The sequence below is a fragment of the Rattus rattus genome, chromosome 14 (assembly GCF_011064425.1).
Source record: "Rattus rattus isolate New Zealand chromosome 14, Rrattus_CSIRO_v1, whole genome shotgun sequence".
Taxonomy (NCBI): domain Eukaryota; kingdom Metazoa; phylum Chordata; class Mammalia; order Rodentia; family Muridae; genus Rattus; species Rattus rattus.
In genome coordinates, this window is record NC_046167.1 from 16,174,776 (window position 1) to 16,190,715 (window position 15,940).

The 15,940-nt window shown below is 43.8% G+C and overlaps 2 protein-coding genes across 2 annotated transcripts in view; one reads left to right on the top strand and one right to left on the bottom strand.

Annotated features, from left to right (window-relative positions):
- Nucleotides 1-18: 18 nt before the first annotated feature.
- On the top strand, nt 19-10,385 carry Kin (Kin17 DNA and RNA binding protein). Its single transcript, XM_032884996.1, has 5 exons — nt 19-191; nt 2,739-2,833; nt 7,622-7,665; nt 7,751-7,873; nt 9,402-10,385. The coding sequence occupies exons 1-5, from the start codon at nt 78-80 to the stop codon at nt 10,202-10,204; spliced, it is 1,179 nt and encodes a 392-aa protein (XP_032740887.1). The 5' UTR covers nt 19-77; the 3' UTR covers nt 10,205-10,385.
- A 1,622-nt stretch (nt 10,386-12,007) lies between these two features.
- Nucleotides 12,008-15,940, bottom strand: part of Itih2 (inter-alpha-trypsin inhibitor heavy chain 2) — a 36,215-nt gene continuing 32,282 nt past the window's right edge. The window contains exons 17-21 of the mRNA XM_032884863.1: nt 15,698-15,811; nt 15,116-15,314; nt 14,234-14,406; nt 13,646-13,757; nt 12,008-12,313 (exon numbers count right to left, since the gene is read on the bottom strand). Coding sequence (XP_032740754.1) covers nt 12,166-12,313; nt 13,646-13,757; nt 14,234-14,406; nt 15,116-15,314; nt 15,698-15,811 — 746 coding nt within the window. The 3' untranslated portion in view covers nt 12,008-12,165. The remainder of the gene's footprint in view (nt 12,314-13,645; nt 13,758-14,233; nt 14,407-15,115; nt 15,315-15,697; nt 15,812-15,940) is intronic.

Consider the following 15,940-nt stretch of genomic DNA (forward strand, 5'->3'; position numbering starts at 1 on the left):
CAGTTTTGGTCCCGCCTATCCGCGCGCAGGTCCAGTTCCGCTTCCGACGGCTTCGCTGTTGTACTCTCAGGGTCGCCATGGGCAAGTCAGATTTTCTGAGCCCCAAGGCCATCGCGAATAGAATTAAGTCTAAAGGGCTCCAGAAGCTTCGCTGGTACTGCCAGATGTGCCAAAAACAATGCCGCGACGAGGTAAGTGGCACAGGGTGGCTGCGACCCCGAGGGGCCTGACGGCGACCCTGGTACCCTCGGCTCGGAGCGCTCTTCCGCTCAGTCTTCCTCAGCTCCGCGCCTGAGGTCTGTTTCCTCACAGCCCTTAGCGCGCCGCCCTCCAGCTCCCCGAGAAGTGATCCCAGACAAGCACGCACTGACACTTCCACTTACTAGGCTCCGTACAGCATTGACGTTTTACATTTAGACTTCCCTGGTGGGGTGGGTCAGGATTAGGAACTCAAGTTGCTCCTCTTAATAGTGATAGGGGCTTGGACAATACTGCTAAAGTAGGGGTAATAGTTGTACCTACCTGCAAGGTTGTCACTAGGTTCTTTTTTGTTGTTGTTTTGTTTTGTTTTTTGTTGTTTTGTTTTTTGATATTTTTAGACAAGGGACTCCCCATGACATAAATACCTCAACCCCCCCCTTGCTATTGTTATCCTAGCGTTTCAATATATGAATTTCCAAAGGGACAGGTTTGCAGTTCATCACACCTAGAAGTTACCCCTTAAGTGGTTTTCCCTATTTCCTTTTTGTCTGAAATATAGTAAATTATATAACTATCAGTATACCTTCACCCCTGAAAACTTCATTGTGATCAACATAACAAGTAATCATATTAATATTTCAATTTATGTCAAAATACCACCACTATAACAAACCTAATAAAATTCCTGTACATTATTTGATACACACTTTATTATTTTGTTTTGGAGACAGTGTCGAAGTATGTAGCTTTGGCTGGTCTGGAACTCACCATGTTCATAGACCAGGCTGGCCTCAAACAAGATCTACCTGCCTCTGCCTCCCAAGTGCTGGTATTAAGCACCACCCCTCTCCATATTAATAGTTTCTTGGTGGTCTCGTGGTGGTGACGGGGACCAGGAGGCTTGATTATTAAGCAGTGCTCCAAGTTCAATGTTTTTCCAAGACAGGGTTTCTCTGTGTAGCCTTGGCTGTCCTGGAATTTGACTGGTTTTGAACTCATACAGATCTGTCTGTGTCTGCCTCCTTAGTCTGGAACTAAAGGTGTGCACCACCACTGTCCAGCTTCAAAACTCTGGCTTACTTGCACTCATTTCTTTCTTATTTGTTTCTTTTATTTTTCATGATAGAGTTTGTGTAACCTTGGCTGTCATGGAACTCACTCTGTAGACCCCACCTTCTAAATGCTGGGTTTAATGGTGTGCTCCACCACCCACCACCCAGCTCATTTCTTAACCTTTTTGTTATCCGTGGGCCACCTACAATTTTTGCCTAATTTGTGCACTGCCTGAAAGAAATGGTTATTTCAGTCTTACTTGAAAAGAAACCTGCTATCAAAGACCAGTATTGCACTCCATAAATTAAAATATAAATCAAAATGTTATTAATTCTAGAGCCCTAAGGAATGGTTTAAGAGGGGTAGGTGGGATATTATGGCTCTGATCTTCTTTCCTCTCAGTTTTCCTGGTATTTCAAGATAGGAAGAGGAAAGGGAACATGTAAGAGCCAACCGCCTCCTCCCCTTGACCACTTTGAAGTAGGGAAGACCGTGAGTAAGCCTGAGTCAACAGAGCCCACAAAGAAAACAGTTAACTGAACTGCTCGTGAGACTTAATGTCAGAAGAACATCTGAGATAATCAAACAGGTGCCAGACGTGGTGGCACACAACCTGGAGTCACAGCACTCCACAGGCAGAGATGAGGGTCACAAGTTCTAGGCCCTACGCTGAGTTTGAAGGTGTATGCCCCCATGCCCACCTCATTACTTTTGTTTAAAAAACATTTTTAAACTATTTTCCCCCTCTTACTAATTCCCTTGTAACTCCTAGGATAGAGTCCTTTCTAATATTACTTTGTAACCAGGCTGTCACCTCTAACGTTTCTTCATGAATCTTAGACTCTGAGGACTTCCTTCCATGGCACACATGGGACCACCCATAAATCAGTCTTTCCCAAAATGTTTACCCTGAACCTAATCTAACTGAAAGAGTTCCAAGAACTAGAGAAAGCAGGCAGAACAAAGTCATTCACCATCGCGAGGGTGCAGTACACAACTCTGTGGCTTCAGTCTCTCCACTGAGGCAGCCGGGAAGAAAAGGATTAGGCAGAGAACGCTGGTTACGTTTAATGATATGTTTGCCAGTGTGTCTATGTGTGTACAGTTGCTTGCCCATGGAGGCCAGGAGAGAGAGAAAGAGGAAGAGAGAAGGGTGGGGGTGGGAGGGGAGAAAGAACACACGTGACAGAATATATATGTTGGAATGTATTTTTTCATTTCTACTACATATGTACTATTGAAATTTCAGGTTCAAATATAGGTAGAAGAAATATACCAAGACGTATGTTTTGGTATATGTGTGTGAGAAGAGGTGTTGGGTCCCTGAGGTTGGTGCCATAGGCGGTTGTGAGCACCCTGATACAGGTGCTGGGTACTGACCTTAGTCCGTCAGAAGAGTGACTTGTTCTCCTAACTACGTAACTGTCTCTAGCCCCAGTGTGAGACTGTAGAAAGAATAACTGCCTGCTTTGCCTATTTTGTAGAATGGCTTCAAGTGTCACTGTATGTCCGAGTCTCATCAAAGACAGCTGTTGCTGGCTTCAGAAAATCCTCAGCAGTTTATGGATTATTTTTCAGAGTAAGTAATTGAAAGGCCCTTACCCTGTAAGGTTACTCAGCGGGCGTGGAAGGGAAGTGCATCATATACTGTATATATTGTAGGTCCAGTGTCCAGACAGCTGTAGTCTCATCATTGTCCTTACCTTCTTTTGAAATTAACCACAGGGTGACATCGTTAGCAGTGCATCTTAGAACTGTTTTCCTGCCTTTCACTTCAGCTCTGCCTGGCCTCAGCTCCCTGCATCCAGGGGCTTTGGGGCAGCACCTTGGGATGATCGTTCTGAGTTTTCCTGTGTTTTAGGTACATCATGGGTATAATGGCACATACGTGGCCCCTCATTCAACTCTTGGGCTCCTGTGTAGGGCTGGAAGAAGATGGAGTGAGTTAATACTTCTAAAGGGCGCAGAAGCTCGTCTAGTGTTAATAAGGCTTTTCTGACAATTATTAGCAGTACTAGTCTTTTTTTTTTTTTTTCAAACTTCTAAATCTTTTCTGAGGACCACTTTATACATGTGATTGAAGATACCAAAAGGCTTTTGTTTCTATGGGTTATATGTGTTGACATTTGAAATTAAATCTGAAGAAATTGCAAATATTATTTATTAGTCCATTAAAAATACTGGTATGCTTACCGTATGTTCAAATAAAATGGGGTCTTGGGAGAAGACGCCTTGAATAAAGTGCGTGCCAACCCCATTTGAGGACTAGAGCTCCAGTCCCCAGCATCCACAGAACAGCCAAACAGGTATGGCAAGTAGCCCTGAATCCCAGTGCTCAGGAACAGTGACAGCGGATCCTGGGGCAAGCCACTAGCTAGACTACACTGTAGCTGTCTTCAGACACACCAAAAGAGGGCATCAGATCCCATTACAGATGGTTGTGAGCCACCATGTGATTGCTGGGATTTTAACTCAGGACCTCTGGAAGAGCAGTCAGTGCTCTTAACCGCTGGGCCATCTCTCTACCCGCCTACCCCCTTTTTTTCTTGGTTTAAGACAGGGTCTTACTGTGCAGCCAAGGATAGTCTTGAACCTAAAATCCTCTTGCTTCAGTCTCACAAATGCTAGAAAAACCAAAGCAAAGCAGCATACTATATTCCCATTTTTACAAATGTCTTCACTATCTCACTTAAAAGGCGACTTGATTCTCACCTTTCCTTGTCCATTTAGCCTGTTACAAAATATTGTTTGATTGGGGATATAAGGGAAGCTCAGCCTTAGCAGAGATGGTTTGTCAGATGAGGGAGCGCTGAGGTAGTGCGTGCCAGGTTCTGGTAGCAGTTATGGCACTGAGTCCAAAACCAGGACAGTGGGCGTGGACATTCTGTTGAGTTAGAATCCACTGGTCCACATTTTGGGTGGATCTTGTACACCCAAATGGTCTTGTAATGAATGCATCTTAGTCTGAAAAGTATTGGGTGACTGAGTTCCAAAAACCTTCCTTACTAATAGTGGCCTCATTTATCGTCCAGTGTCATCCGATCGCACTCACTAATAGCAGCACAGATGTCAGAGCAGCTCCTGGGTGGCGAGGTACGTTGAGCTCGCACTGCCAGGCCCTACTTGGTACATTTCTAACCGCGACTCAGAAGCTCAAGCCTGTCAGCACAGCACAGTGGCTGCTCTTATTTAATTCTGAGAACATGTATGCCAGACGCCCAGGTAGGAATAATGGTAGCTTCCGTGTCTTTTGGTTTCTCATTCCTCGTGAGAGTAAGTCAGCTCCCAGCTCGGTTTTATGGCTGCTGTCCTCACAGCAGCTGTGAGCACAGTGGCAGCAGTTCCTCTGTAACTTGCACTCACCACAGCACGTTAGCAAGGTGGCATTGAAGGCTGGGATGTGACACAGCCAAGTGTTACTGCTCCATGGGAGTCTAGGTAAAGCTCGTCTCAGTTTTCCGGTTGTTGGCATGGTATTACAGAGTACATCCACTGTCGGATGCTTAAGATCACCCACTACCTGTGACCTTGCTTTGGATGCTAAGCTGCTGGTGGGTTTACCTTCCATCTTAAAAATATCATTCATTCATTCATTCATTCATTCATTCATTCATTCATTCATTCATTTGTGTTTTGAAGCAAGGTCTTATTCTGTAGTCCTGACTGACTTGGCACTCTCTATGAAGTACGGGCTGGTCTCAGATTCAGGTCAGTCCTCCTCTCGGAGCCTCCCTAGTGCTGGCATGACAGCTGTCTTCCATGAAGCCCATTTTCTTTCCATTGCTTTTAATCTCTGATAAAAACCACAACGACAAATGCAAAAGTAGTCTGCGAATTACCTAACACCATCTTGAATACCACTGGATGCTCAGGCACGCATTGGGCAAGAACACTGTGGCAAGTGCTACACACTTCTGCCTTGACCTCCTTTCTCCCTCCTGTCCATGCCACTGTCTGCTGGAGGCCCTCTGTCCCTTGAAGGCACTAGGGCTTTTCCCATCTTCATCTGTGCTCTGTCTTGAGGGGATCGAGTATAACTCCTAACTGACATACCTCTCTCTGTGCCTTCATTCATGGCAGTCTTACTTCTACTCCCTCCTTTTAGCACCTTGATTTTCAGAAAGTTCTTCAGGATGATTCTCTGATCTTTTTGTGTCACCCTACAGTCACCTTAAGTCATGAGTCACCATAGGTCACAACCATTTAACTCTTGCCTTTAGGGTCAGGTGTCTCCTAAAACTTTCCCCCCTCTAAATCTTAATATTCATTTTTAACAATCATCCTGAGTTACATATGATTTTTTTCCTTGACAGCTCTGCTTTTCTGAAAGCTTGTTCAGAGTTGGCGTTTATTTATTTATTTCTATTTTTTAAATTTTTAATTTTATGTGTATGAATGTTTGGCTTGTATGAACATGTGTATATCATGCTCATGACTAGTGCCCGTGGAGGCCAGAAGAGGCAGTGGATCCCTGGAATGGGAATTAGGATAGTTGTGAGCTGGGAATCGAACCTGGGTCCTCCACCAGAACAACAAGTTCTCTAAGCCACAGAGTAAGTAATCTCTCTGGCCTTAGAGTCAGCATTTCTGAAGTTGAACTCAGTATTCTATTAGCTTTGTTTATCCACCAGACCTCCTTGTCAGCTCATAGAACCCCTAGTCCACTGGAACCCCTCTTATTCCATCCTTCTGCCCCAGTAATGATTCTCAGCATTTCTCACTTGAATCACTCTTATGTTGTACAAAGAACTGTATGCACAGATTAGCTTAGAGTTTATAGCAGTGGCGGAACCCACAGCCATCTTCCCATCGAGGAGATCTCTGATGGGGCTAGGTTTTGTGTTTCCATGACATCCCCGATTGATGGTGTCTGCTGGCTTGGGGAGCATAACTTGAGAATCCAGTGTCCCTATCCTTTGCCCCTTCCTTCCTTCTTCCTACCTCCCTCCCTCACTTCCTTTCGTCCTTTCATCCACTTCCTGTTTTGTACATGGTTTGTGTATAGATTGCATTGTTCTAAGATAGCATGCAAAGTAATGGGTTTCCTCATGGCATTTTCAAATGTGCTATTCTACTCATAATTGACAATTCCCTACTGGCCTCCTCCTCCCTTCTCCACTGCTCGTCTCATCCCTTCCCCCTTCTCTTGTCATGTCACATGTATTCTATCAGCTTCATTTTCCTCTCTCTCTCTCTCTCTCTCTCTCTCACACACTCTCTCTCACACACACACACACAGCTTTAAATCTAGGTTTTACATATGAAAGAAAACATATTTGTCTTTGTGATCTGGCTTTTTTTTTTTTTTTTTTTTTTTTGATTCTTTTTTTTTGGAGCTGGGGACCGAACCGGGGCCTTGCGCTTCCTAGGTAAGCGCTCTACCACTGAGCTAAATCCCCAGCCCCGTGATCTGGCTTTTTAATCACAATTTTCATTTCTTTTTTTTCTTGTAACTATTATTTCATTTTTCTTTGATTATTTTATGTATGTGTGTGTTTTGCCTGTATGAAGACTAGAAGAGGCTGTTGAAGCCCCTGGGACTGCAGTAAGAGACAGTTGTGAGCAGCCGTGTGTTTGCTGGGAATCAAACCTGGGTCCTCACAAGGATCAGCCAGTGCTCTTATTGGCTAAACCATATTGCTAGCCCCTCTTTAGGACAGTATAATACTGATCATCTTTCAAATTACGATTTTAACTTACTAATTTTCAAACTAAGTTTGAATGGTTTTCTAGTGCCTGCCTAAAATTAGATCTATATAACATGACATTCAAGATGATTCAAAACTTTGGCTAGACCTCATCTTCCAGACATAACTTCTCCCTGTGTGAAGTTCCTCACATCCTCATCTCTCTTCTCAGATTCCTGCCTAAGTAGGTTAAGTGTCATGTCTCAAACACCCTGTGTTCATGACTGTTAACTGGGAACAGTGGCCTTCCATTTTGACCTTTGAGTTATAGTTCACTGTCCATATTAAAATCGCCTCTGATAATGTTCTCAAATTTGTTTATGATGCCCTCTTACTTTCCTTTTCAGTCGGCTTTATTGGAAGTGCTTAGGTGAAGTGTGTCCCTCCTCACCTGGACAGAGTGTACTGTTACACTGGAGTCATTGGCACAGGGACCCTGGGGGGATCCTCTCTCGTGTGCTAGCTTTACTAAGGCCAGACAGCCCAACTCCAGGCTGACTTAGCACTTTCCTTCGAAAGCCAGTCTTTGCAGATCTTTCTCTGTTCTCTTAGAGGTTTGTGGCACATGGTAATATAGGTGATTGGTCACGAAAGTTTGTGATTGCCCAGACGTCAGGAAGATGGCACATTATGTTTGGAGCCAGTACCTTAATGGCTCTCTGGCTTTCTTTCTTCACTAGGGAATTCCGAAATGACTTTCTGGAACTTCTGAGGAGACGCTTTGGTAACCATCTTAAATATTATAGAAATAATAATTTCATAATTGTGTGGGTTTTTTCAGGCTCAACAGTGTCATATTTTGTTTTCAGGCACTAAGAGAGTCCACAACAACATTGTCTACAATGAATACATCAGCCACCGAGAGCACATCCACATGAACGCCACTCAGTGGGAGACGCTGACTGACTTTACCAAGTGGCTGGGCAGAGAGGGTAAGAAGAACGAACGGGAACTGGTGATCCATGGCTGTTTCTAGGGGAGACGTCATTTCGCGTTTCTGTCTGACTTTATAGAAGGAGGATATGTAGAGCAATCAGAAAGGCAGGAGGCCGTACTGTCCCTCAGGTGAGCTTACTATATGCCACTTACGTTGTTTTGTTTCCTTTTGAAATTGGGCCTTCCATAGCCCAGGCTGCACTGGAACTTCCGACGTTCCTGCCTCTGCTTCCTGGGTGCTGGGCTTACAGACTTTAAAGCTGCGGTAGCCAGCCTGAGGACTTCTTTTGACAGTGCACATAGGCACTTTCATCACAGTGACACAACACCCGAGAACAATCTGTTTTGACTCACAGTTCCTGAGAATTCAGCTCACGACCACTTGGCACCTGTGCTGCTAGGCCGTAGTGAGGGAAAGCATCGTGTCAGGGAGCACATGATGGAGCAGAACCATGAGACGAGGCAAAGAAGGGGCCAGAGGTTTGCGGTGAGCTGTGCCCTTCTAGAGCATGGCGCATGGGGGCCTGCTCCCTCCTGCCAGGACCTACCTGTTAGTCTCTGCACCTCCCAACAGTGCTCTCAGATTAGGAGTCCATGAATGGATTAATTCCCTGATGGAGTCTGGGCCTGCAGATCCAGTCACTTCACAATGAAGGAGACCAAGCTCTCAGCACATGAGCTCAAGCACAAGGAGACGTTTGTATCTGAACCATAATGTTTGCATTTGGGTAAGAACTGTTATCAGTCTGATGGCCTGAAATTGATCCTTAGAGCACACCTTTCAGATTATTGAAAATTTCCAACCTCCACACAAACACATGTATACATCACACAAATACACACATTGTACCACACATAAACATGTGTATCACACATAACACAAATAACATAATAAAAGTTATTATTAGAAAAGTTATTACTGCTAATAACTTTCTACTGTTTCTTATGGTCTTATTTATCTTTCCTTCCTTCATTCCTTTTTTTTTTCTTCATTAGTTGAGACTGTAGTTCGTTCACACTGTACTCCAAGCTCCTCTAGAACTCAGTATGTATCCCAAGTTGGCCTGGAACTCATGGATGTCCTCCAGCTTCAGCCTCCTGAGTGTTAGGGTTATGGCATAGGAAATGCTTCGCATTCTGTCCTGACATTAGTGGTCAACTTTGCTCCTTCTCATTTCTAATCTCTACATGATGAGAAATTAGGAAGACAGGAGCGTGGTGTCAATATTTTGCTTATTTAGCATGTGACTTCATTCTGAGTTACCAGATTAATGTTCATCAGACAGCAGGCACTCTGGTGTAGTTGAATAGTTGCTCCTAAAGTACTTCCTTCCGTGTCTCTCGTTACCTGTTCCCTCAGTGCAGTTGTGTGAGCACGGAAGTGGAGACTCCTGTCTCAGGTCATGTGATTGAGGCTAGTGATCGGAGTTACTGAGTGGGTGAATGTGCAGAGGTGGGAGCTCTCCATGGGCAGTTTACTCTGGATCTAGACAGTCATGCTGCCATTTTGACTTTTTTTTTAAGGCCTGTGTAAAGTGGATGAGACACCGAAAGGCTGGTACATTCAGTACATAGACAGAGACCCAGAAACTATACGTCGGCAACTGGAACTAGAAAAAAAGAAGAAGCAAGATCTTGACGATGAAGAAAAAACTGCCAAATTCATTGAGGAGCAGGTGAGACGAGGCCTAGAAGGGAAAGAGCAGGAGACGCCTGTCTTTACAGAGTTAAGTCGAGAAAATGATGAAGAAAAGGTCACGTTCAATCTGAATAAAGGAGCGGGTAGCTCAGCGGGAGCAACAACGTCCAAGTCAAGCTCGCTGGGACCGAGCGCACTGAAGATGCTGGGGAGCACAGCATCCGTGAGGCGGAAAGAGTCTTCACAGAGCTCAGCTCAGCCTGCGAAGAAGAAGAAGAAGTCTGCCCTGGATGAGATCATGGAGATTGAGGAGGAAAAGAAAAGGACCGCACGGACAGACTCCTGGTTACAGCCTGGGATCATTGTGAAAATTATAACGAAGAAGCTTGGGGAGAAATACCACAAGAAGAAAGGGGTTGTTAAGGAAGTGATTGACAGATACACAGCTGTGGTAAAGATGACGGACTCTGGAGACAGGCTGAAACTGGACCAGACTCATTTAGAGACAGTCATTCCAGCCCCGGGGAAAAGAGTTCTAGTTTTAAACGGAGGCTACAGAGGAAATGAAGGCACCCTTGAGTCCATCAATGAGAAGACTTTTTCAGCCACGATAGTCATTGAAACGGGACCTTTGAAAGGGCGCAGACTTGAAGGTATTCAGTATGAAGACATATCTAAACTTGCTTGAGTTTGACAATTTGTTAATAACACATTGAAATTGTAAAGCATCAAATTGATGTTAGCCACGGCACTGTGTAACTCTACTGTGTTAGGGGATTCGTTTATAAAGAAAGTCATCTATTTAAATACCACTGGATAGCTGTTTGGGTAAATTTATAATAAAATCTAATGTTTTTTTAAGTGTCAAACTGTCATTTTATCTTTGTTCTGTTTTCCTGATGGATTTTTACCATCATTAAGGAATATTATTATAAAGTGTCATGTAAGAGAATTTGGAGAAAAATAGCAAATTCTTAAAGTACAGTAGCAACTGTTACTAGTCGGGCAAGCTTGACCTTGATTCTGAAGTCACTGAAGTGACTTTTCTTTTGCTAGAATAAGACCAGCATTTTTAAAAATCCTTTAGAGTCTGTTGAGATGGCTCAGCAGTTAGGAGCACTGATCATTCTTCCAGAGAATCCATGTTCAATTCCCAGTACTACACAGTGACTCACAGCTATCTGTAACTCAAGTCCCAGATCCAGGGTCCCCTTACGGCCTTCGTGAGCACTTCATGACATGCTGTCCAGACGTCCATGCAGGCCAAATACCCATCACGTAAAATAAGTCACAGGTGTGTCCAACCTTTGGTTTCTCTGGGCCCTACTGGAGAAAGAACTGCCCTCGAATACACATTAGATCTAGTAGTGTCTAACTAGTGGTTCATAGTTCTTTAAACACACACACACACACACACACACACACACACCACACATATATCTATATGTGCATGAAATAATCCTTGTAATGTCTGTCGATGAATATATATATGTATTTTTTTTTTAAAGAACTGTGTGTGTGTGTGTGTGTGTGTGTGTGTGTATGTACAGCATGTGTACAGCCTGCAGAGGTCTGAAGAGGGCACTGGATCCCCTGGAACTGGAGTAATGGAGTAAAATGACATGGGAGCTCAGAACTGAACTTGGACCCCTCTGCAAAAGCAGAAGTGCCCTTCACTGCCGAGCCAACTTTCCAGCCTCTTGCATTTACAGTCTTTACCCTAAAGAAAGCGGACTTAGTTCACAATCATTTTTAAAACACGGTTTTAAAAACCCAAAAACAAACTTCTGACTAAGGTGCAGTCTCAGCCAAGATGCATTTTTCTCAAACGAGGTTTCCAATCATTTAAGATAAGGTGCACATTTAATTGATTTCATGGTAACCGTGTGATTGATACTTGAGCCAAACTTGTGAGCACAGGTCACATGAGACAAAAAGGTGGTTAATCTGACTGCCTCCCGGTTTTTGTGAACAATTAGTTACTGATAAAGTTACTTTCGCAGGTGATGTTGAAATACCAACTAGTAAAGTCTCGTCCCCTGAGTTACATGTATGGGGTTGAGTGTTATAGAACTATTCTACACAACTGTTACCCTAGTTTTTGCACATAAATGTATGTCCCATTTGGGCAGTGTTATCCCTGCATTGGAGTTCAATGTAAACCTCTGGTATAAAGCAGCCATGAAGAGGTAATGTTCCCTGTTTCTGTCTGTGGTCACCCAAAGTCTCGTAATAGACCCTCCTGTGAAGTGACAGCAAGTGTTTAATCCACAATGCAGTGGTGACATTTAGGAATAAGTGGATTTTTACAGTATAGCCTGGGTTTGACCTCAGTGGCCGATCAGGTCCTGGCTTGCTGATTAACATGTCATCTGAAGGGTTGGGGATTTAGCTCAGTGGTAGAGCGCTTGCCTAGGAAGCGCAAGGCCCTGGGTTCGGTCCCCAGCTCCGGGAAAAAAAAAAACATGTCATCTGAAAACAAACTCCTGAGTCTTTTTTGCAAATATTTATTTTTTTCTCAGCCGGGTTAGCGGGCATTCAGGCCACTCTAATATCTGGGTTTATTTCAAGTTACTGAAACTGAGAACTAACTGCAGAAAGTGTCAAGAGAGAAAAACGTACACATACAGTTTCCAAAACCACAAGCCATTAAGGCCGTTTGAGAAAGCCGTAGAGCTGAGGCACGAAATAATCCTTGTAATGTCCGTCGATGAAACCCTTCCCACTGTTGTGTACGAACCAGCAGGGAACGTCTGTTCCAAACACTATATTGGTCCTGTAGTCCTTCTGCATGCCTCTGGAAGGAAGAGGGTACGTAGGGTTAGGGAAGGGCCAACACAGTCACAAGGCAGAGCTGGAAATGGCCCTTGCTCCAATTCTTTGTGCCTTTCTTACTATTTCTACCCACCCTCTACCCCTTCCCTGCCACCTCCACCATTAAAGGAAATGTTAGTGTCTGGGGTTGGTGCTAGAACACAGACACCGATGTGTACTCAGACAATTAAGACAGTCCTTCTAGAAGTTGACCTCTGGATTCTTCCAACAGCGCAACAGCAGCAAATGACTAGTAAAAAGGGAAAACCTCAGCGCCACGGGCTAACCCTGCTACCTGACGAATCTGAGGCACAAACCTCTCAGTTTGTGGATGTGTTTTACTTAAGGGTGATGCCAGCAATTTATGAGGAAATCCAAGTCTTCCCCTTGGAGGATGAAGAAGATACTATTTTAAAATACAGATGGCCCACTGCCATCAGTGAGCCTTAAAAGAACAGAGTGGGGCCCGTCCAGTTTCATTTACCAATCGGCAACTCTCGGGGACTTGCGGGAGGCGAAGGGCTCAATGTTTGCCCTTCGTCATACATGGTTTGCTGTGGAGCTGTCTATGCTGTAAGGCAATGACCGAGTGAGCCTCACCATTTCTCCATGCATACAGATGTCTGTGAATAACCAACTGTTTTCTGTCCGGTAAGCCGATACCATTTAGGTGGTATCATCAGACTCCATCAGTTTACTTCATGTGTCTATTTTCTGATGGCATGCATCATACATAGTTTGGGGATTTATCACTGCAAAGTTACATTTTAATTACGCGGAAGATGACAGCATTTCTGTACTGTCATCTCTAATAAGGAAAATTAATTGCTTTCTAAAATATCAAAAGGCAAAAATGCTTCAAAATTCTGTCAGTTGAGGCATGAGGGAGATGAGAAGGAAGGGGGCTGAAATTCAAAGATTTATAATTTGCACTCAGAGTGCTAAGTTCCTGCCTTGAAATGAAGCCAATGAATGTGATACATGTAAGAAAAACTACCCCAAGACACACACAGCATAGCCACGTTCAGGCTTTTGCATGCTTTCTCCAGAACTGTGCCTCCTGGATATTGTATGATCTTTCCCTTTGGTTAACATTTTCAATTCTTCGGTGTCTGAGTATAGGACTCACTCTAATGTTCAGATGAGAGCACTAGATTAATTCACCTTGCCATTTCATGATGTGTGCCTGCATAAGTGTGGTCATGATTTGCATCTAGTCTGGGCTATCCTCTGGCTAAATGGTATATGTCTATGGTCAGTGACTTGGGAAGTTTGACAGTGTGCCAAGTGGCTTTTCTTATGACCCAAGGCTTACCTGGTGACAGTCAACTTATGTCCTTTCACCTCCATGCTCGCTTCTGGTTTTCCCGGCTCTTTTCCTGGCCTCTCATTGAAGATATGGATGTCTGGTTCATGCATGAACTGTCCTAGTGACACGAAACATAGACAGTAATTTACATAGAATCCAAGGCCTGTCACTGGGCTCCAATGACATTGATCTTTATACTTGATACTGGTTTACTAGACCATCTCATATCAGCAGGCTAGGTAGGTATGTGAAAGTATAGCTCAGATCATAGACATAGGGTGGTTTGAGATGTCACATGCTTACATCCGAACTCTTCTTAAAATACCTGATGGGTTGAGTCTACTTGTCACAGAGTTCCTAAACCAAGTCACCTCTCTTCAGTCACAGAAAAAAATCTTGGTATAAATCTTGCCCTGTTTTATCCCTTGTCTTAAGTTGCCACCTTCCTGTCATCAGGCAGATGGTCTTGGCCTTAATGTCCCCCAGTCATCCTGCCACGTTGGGCCCTCTGCTCCCGTAGCCTTATCTGTCACCTTTCCAACTTCTAGCCATAGTCATCCAAGTCACCGCATGCTGATAGTTGAAATACTTTACCTAACAGTCCATGCACACTAGGTGAGAACTTGTCTGTCGGGGGAGCGTAGATCCCCAGGAAGTCCACATTAACCGGATGCTTCTTCCACACACGGTGCAGCAGAACGGAAAAGAACAGCTCTTTGTTCACAGTGAGAGTCACAGATTTTTCTTTCTTCACAGAAATAAGAATCCTGTGGGAAAGTCGACACAACTAATTTCTAGATGATTTCGGAATATTTTATTAAATGTTAAACTATTTTATTTATTCTCTCTCTCTCTCTCTCTCTCTCTCTCTCTCTCTCTCTCTCTCTCTCTCTCTCTCTCTCTCTCTCTCTCTCTCTCTCTGTCCATACTAGTGGAGGTCAGAAAAGGAAAACTTGCAGGGCATTCTTGTCTCCCTCCACTTTGTGGGTCCTGAGATTAAACTGAGGTAATCAGTCTCAGAAGCAAGTGCCCTTACACGCCGAGCCATTTTGCCAGCCCAAATACAAGCTCTCCATCCCTCCAGTGAGAGCTTTACTGGATCAGTGCTATTTCATGTGTTATATCCAAAACAGTCAGTGACCACGTCCTAATTGGGAAGACACTCATAATGTAGTCACACTGTTTGGAGCATATGTGATGTAGTCAGCTACAGATACTAATGGATGGATCTGCTTACATGTATTGAGCACTTACTGTATGCATTTCACCGAGCCTTGTCACTGAGACACGGTGGGTGAGCTTTGAAAACAATTCCCGGTCCCAGGGATAGCACAGAGCATAAGGAGTGCTCCCCTGAACCTCAACATTCCTGTACCTAAAATGACGGCTGTGTGATCTCTGCTGAGGTCGAGGCTACGCTTATTTCTGCAGCCGTGTCCCAAGGGTGGATGGGAATCAAGGCGGACTAATACTTGCCTCTCGTTCCCAAGACGAGCCGTGTCGGACCAAGACAAGCGAGATGTGGACGAGCCCGAGCTCAGGGTGATGGTCTCCGTGCTGATTTCTATCTTCATATCTTCCTTTTGGAAATAGAATCCCAGTTTCCCAAAGTAGGTGCTCAGCTTCCCGTTCTCAGTCTTTTTGGCACCAATAAGCTGACCGTTGACTGAAAGCCCTGCAAGGGAAGACGGGCTTCCTCTAGCGCGCCCCACGGTGGCCACCACGGTTTGTGTAAATCAAGTCTGGCAAGTTGACAGCCTCATAATGCAAATATTCTTTTTTTATGGGATATTTTTAAAGTTAATATTTTTATAAAATAATTAAACCAAAACAGCCAGCTCATGCTCAGAATATATATTTTTAAGTAATACTTGCCCGAAACGATTAATATATGTGATTCAATTCCTCACTAGTTATAATGCTTTTAAAACTCTAGTATATCTAATGAGGTAAGAATAAAAAGAATCCCAGGTAGTCACTGCGAAGCCGGGCCATCATGCAATTAGTTAATTCAAATGTAATCAACGTTTATTACAATTTATTACAATTTTATGTTACCTGACTCTGGATCTGACACCAGGCTTAGGATTTTTCCAGGTTCTGAGTCAATATTGAAACAAATATTCTTTTTGCTTTTTGGCAGGTAAATGATGAAGTGGGGGTCATTTTCCACTAGAAAATATACAAGAAAAATAAAAAACCATAAAATTATAAAACAGAAGATGATTTTTTACCACTGTTGTTTATTGAGATAGGATCTAACTTTGTAGCACAGGCTATCCTTGAACTTGTGGCCTTCTT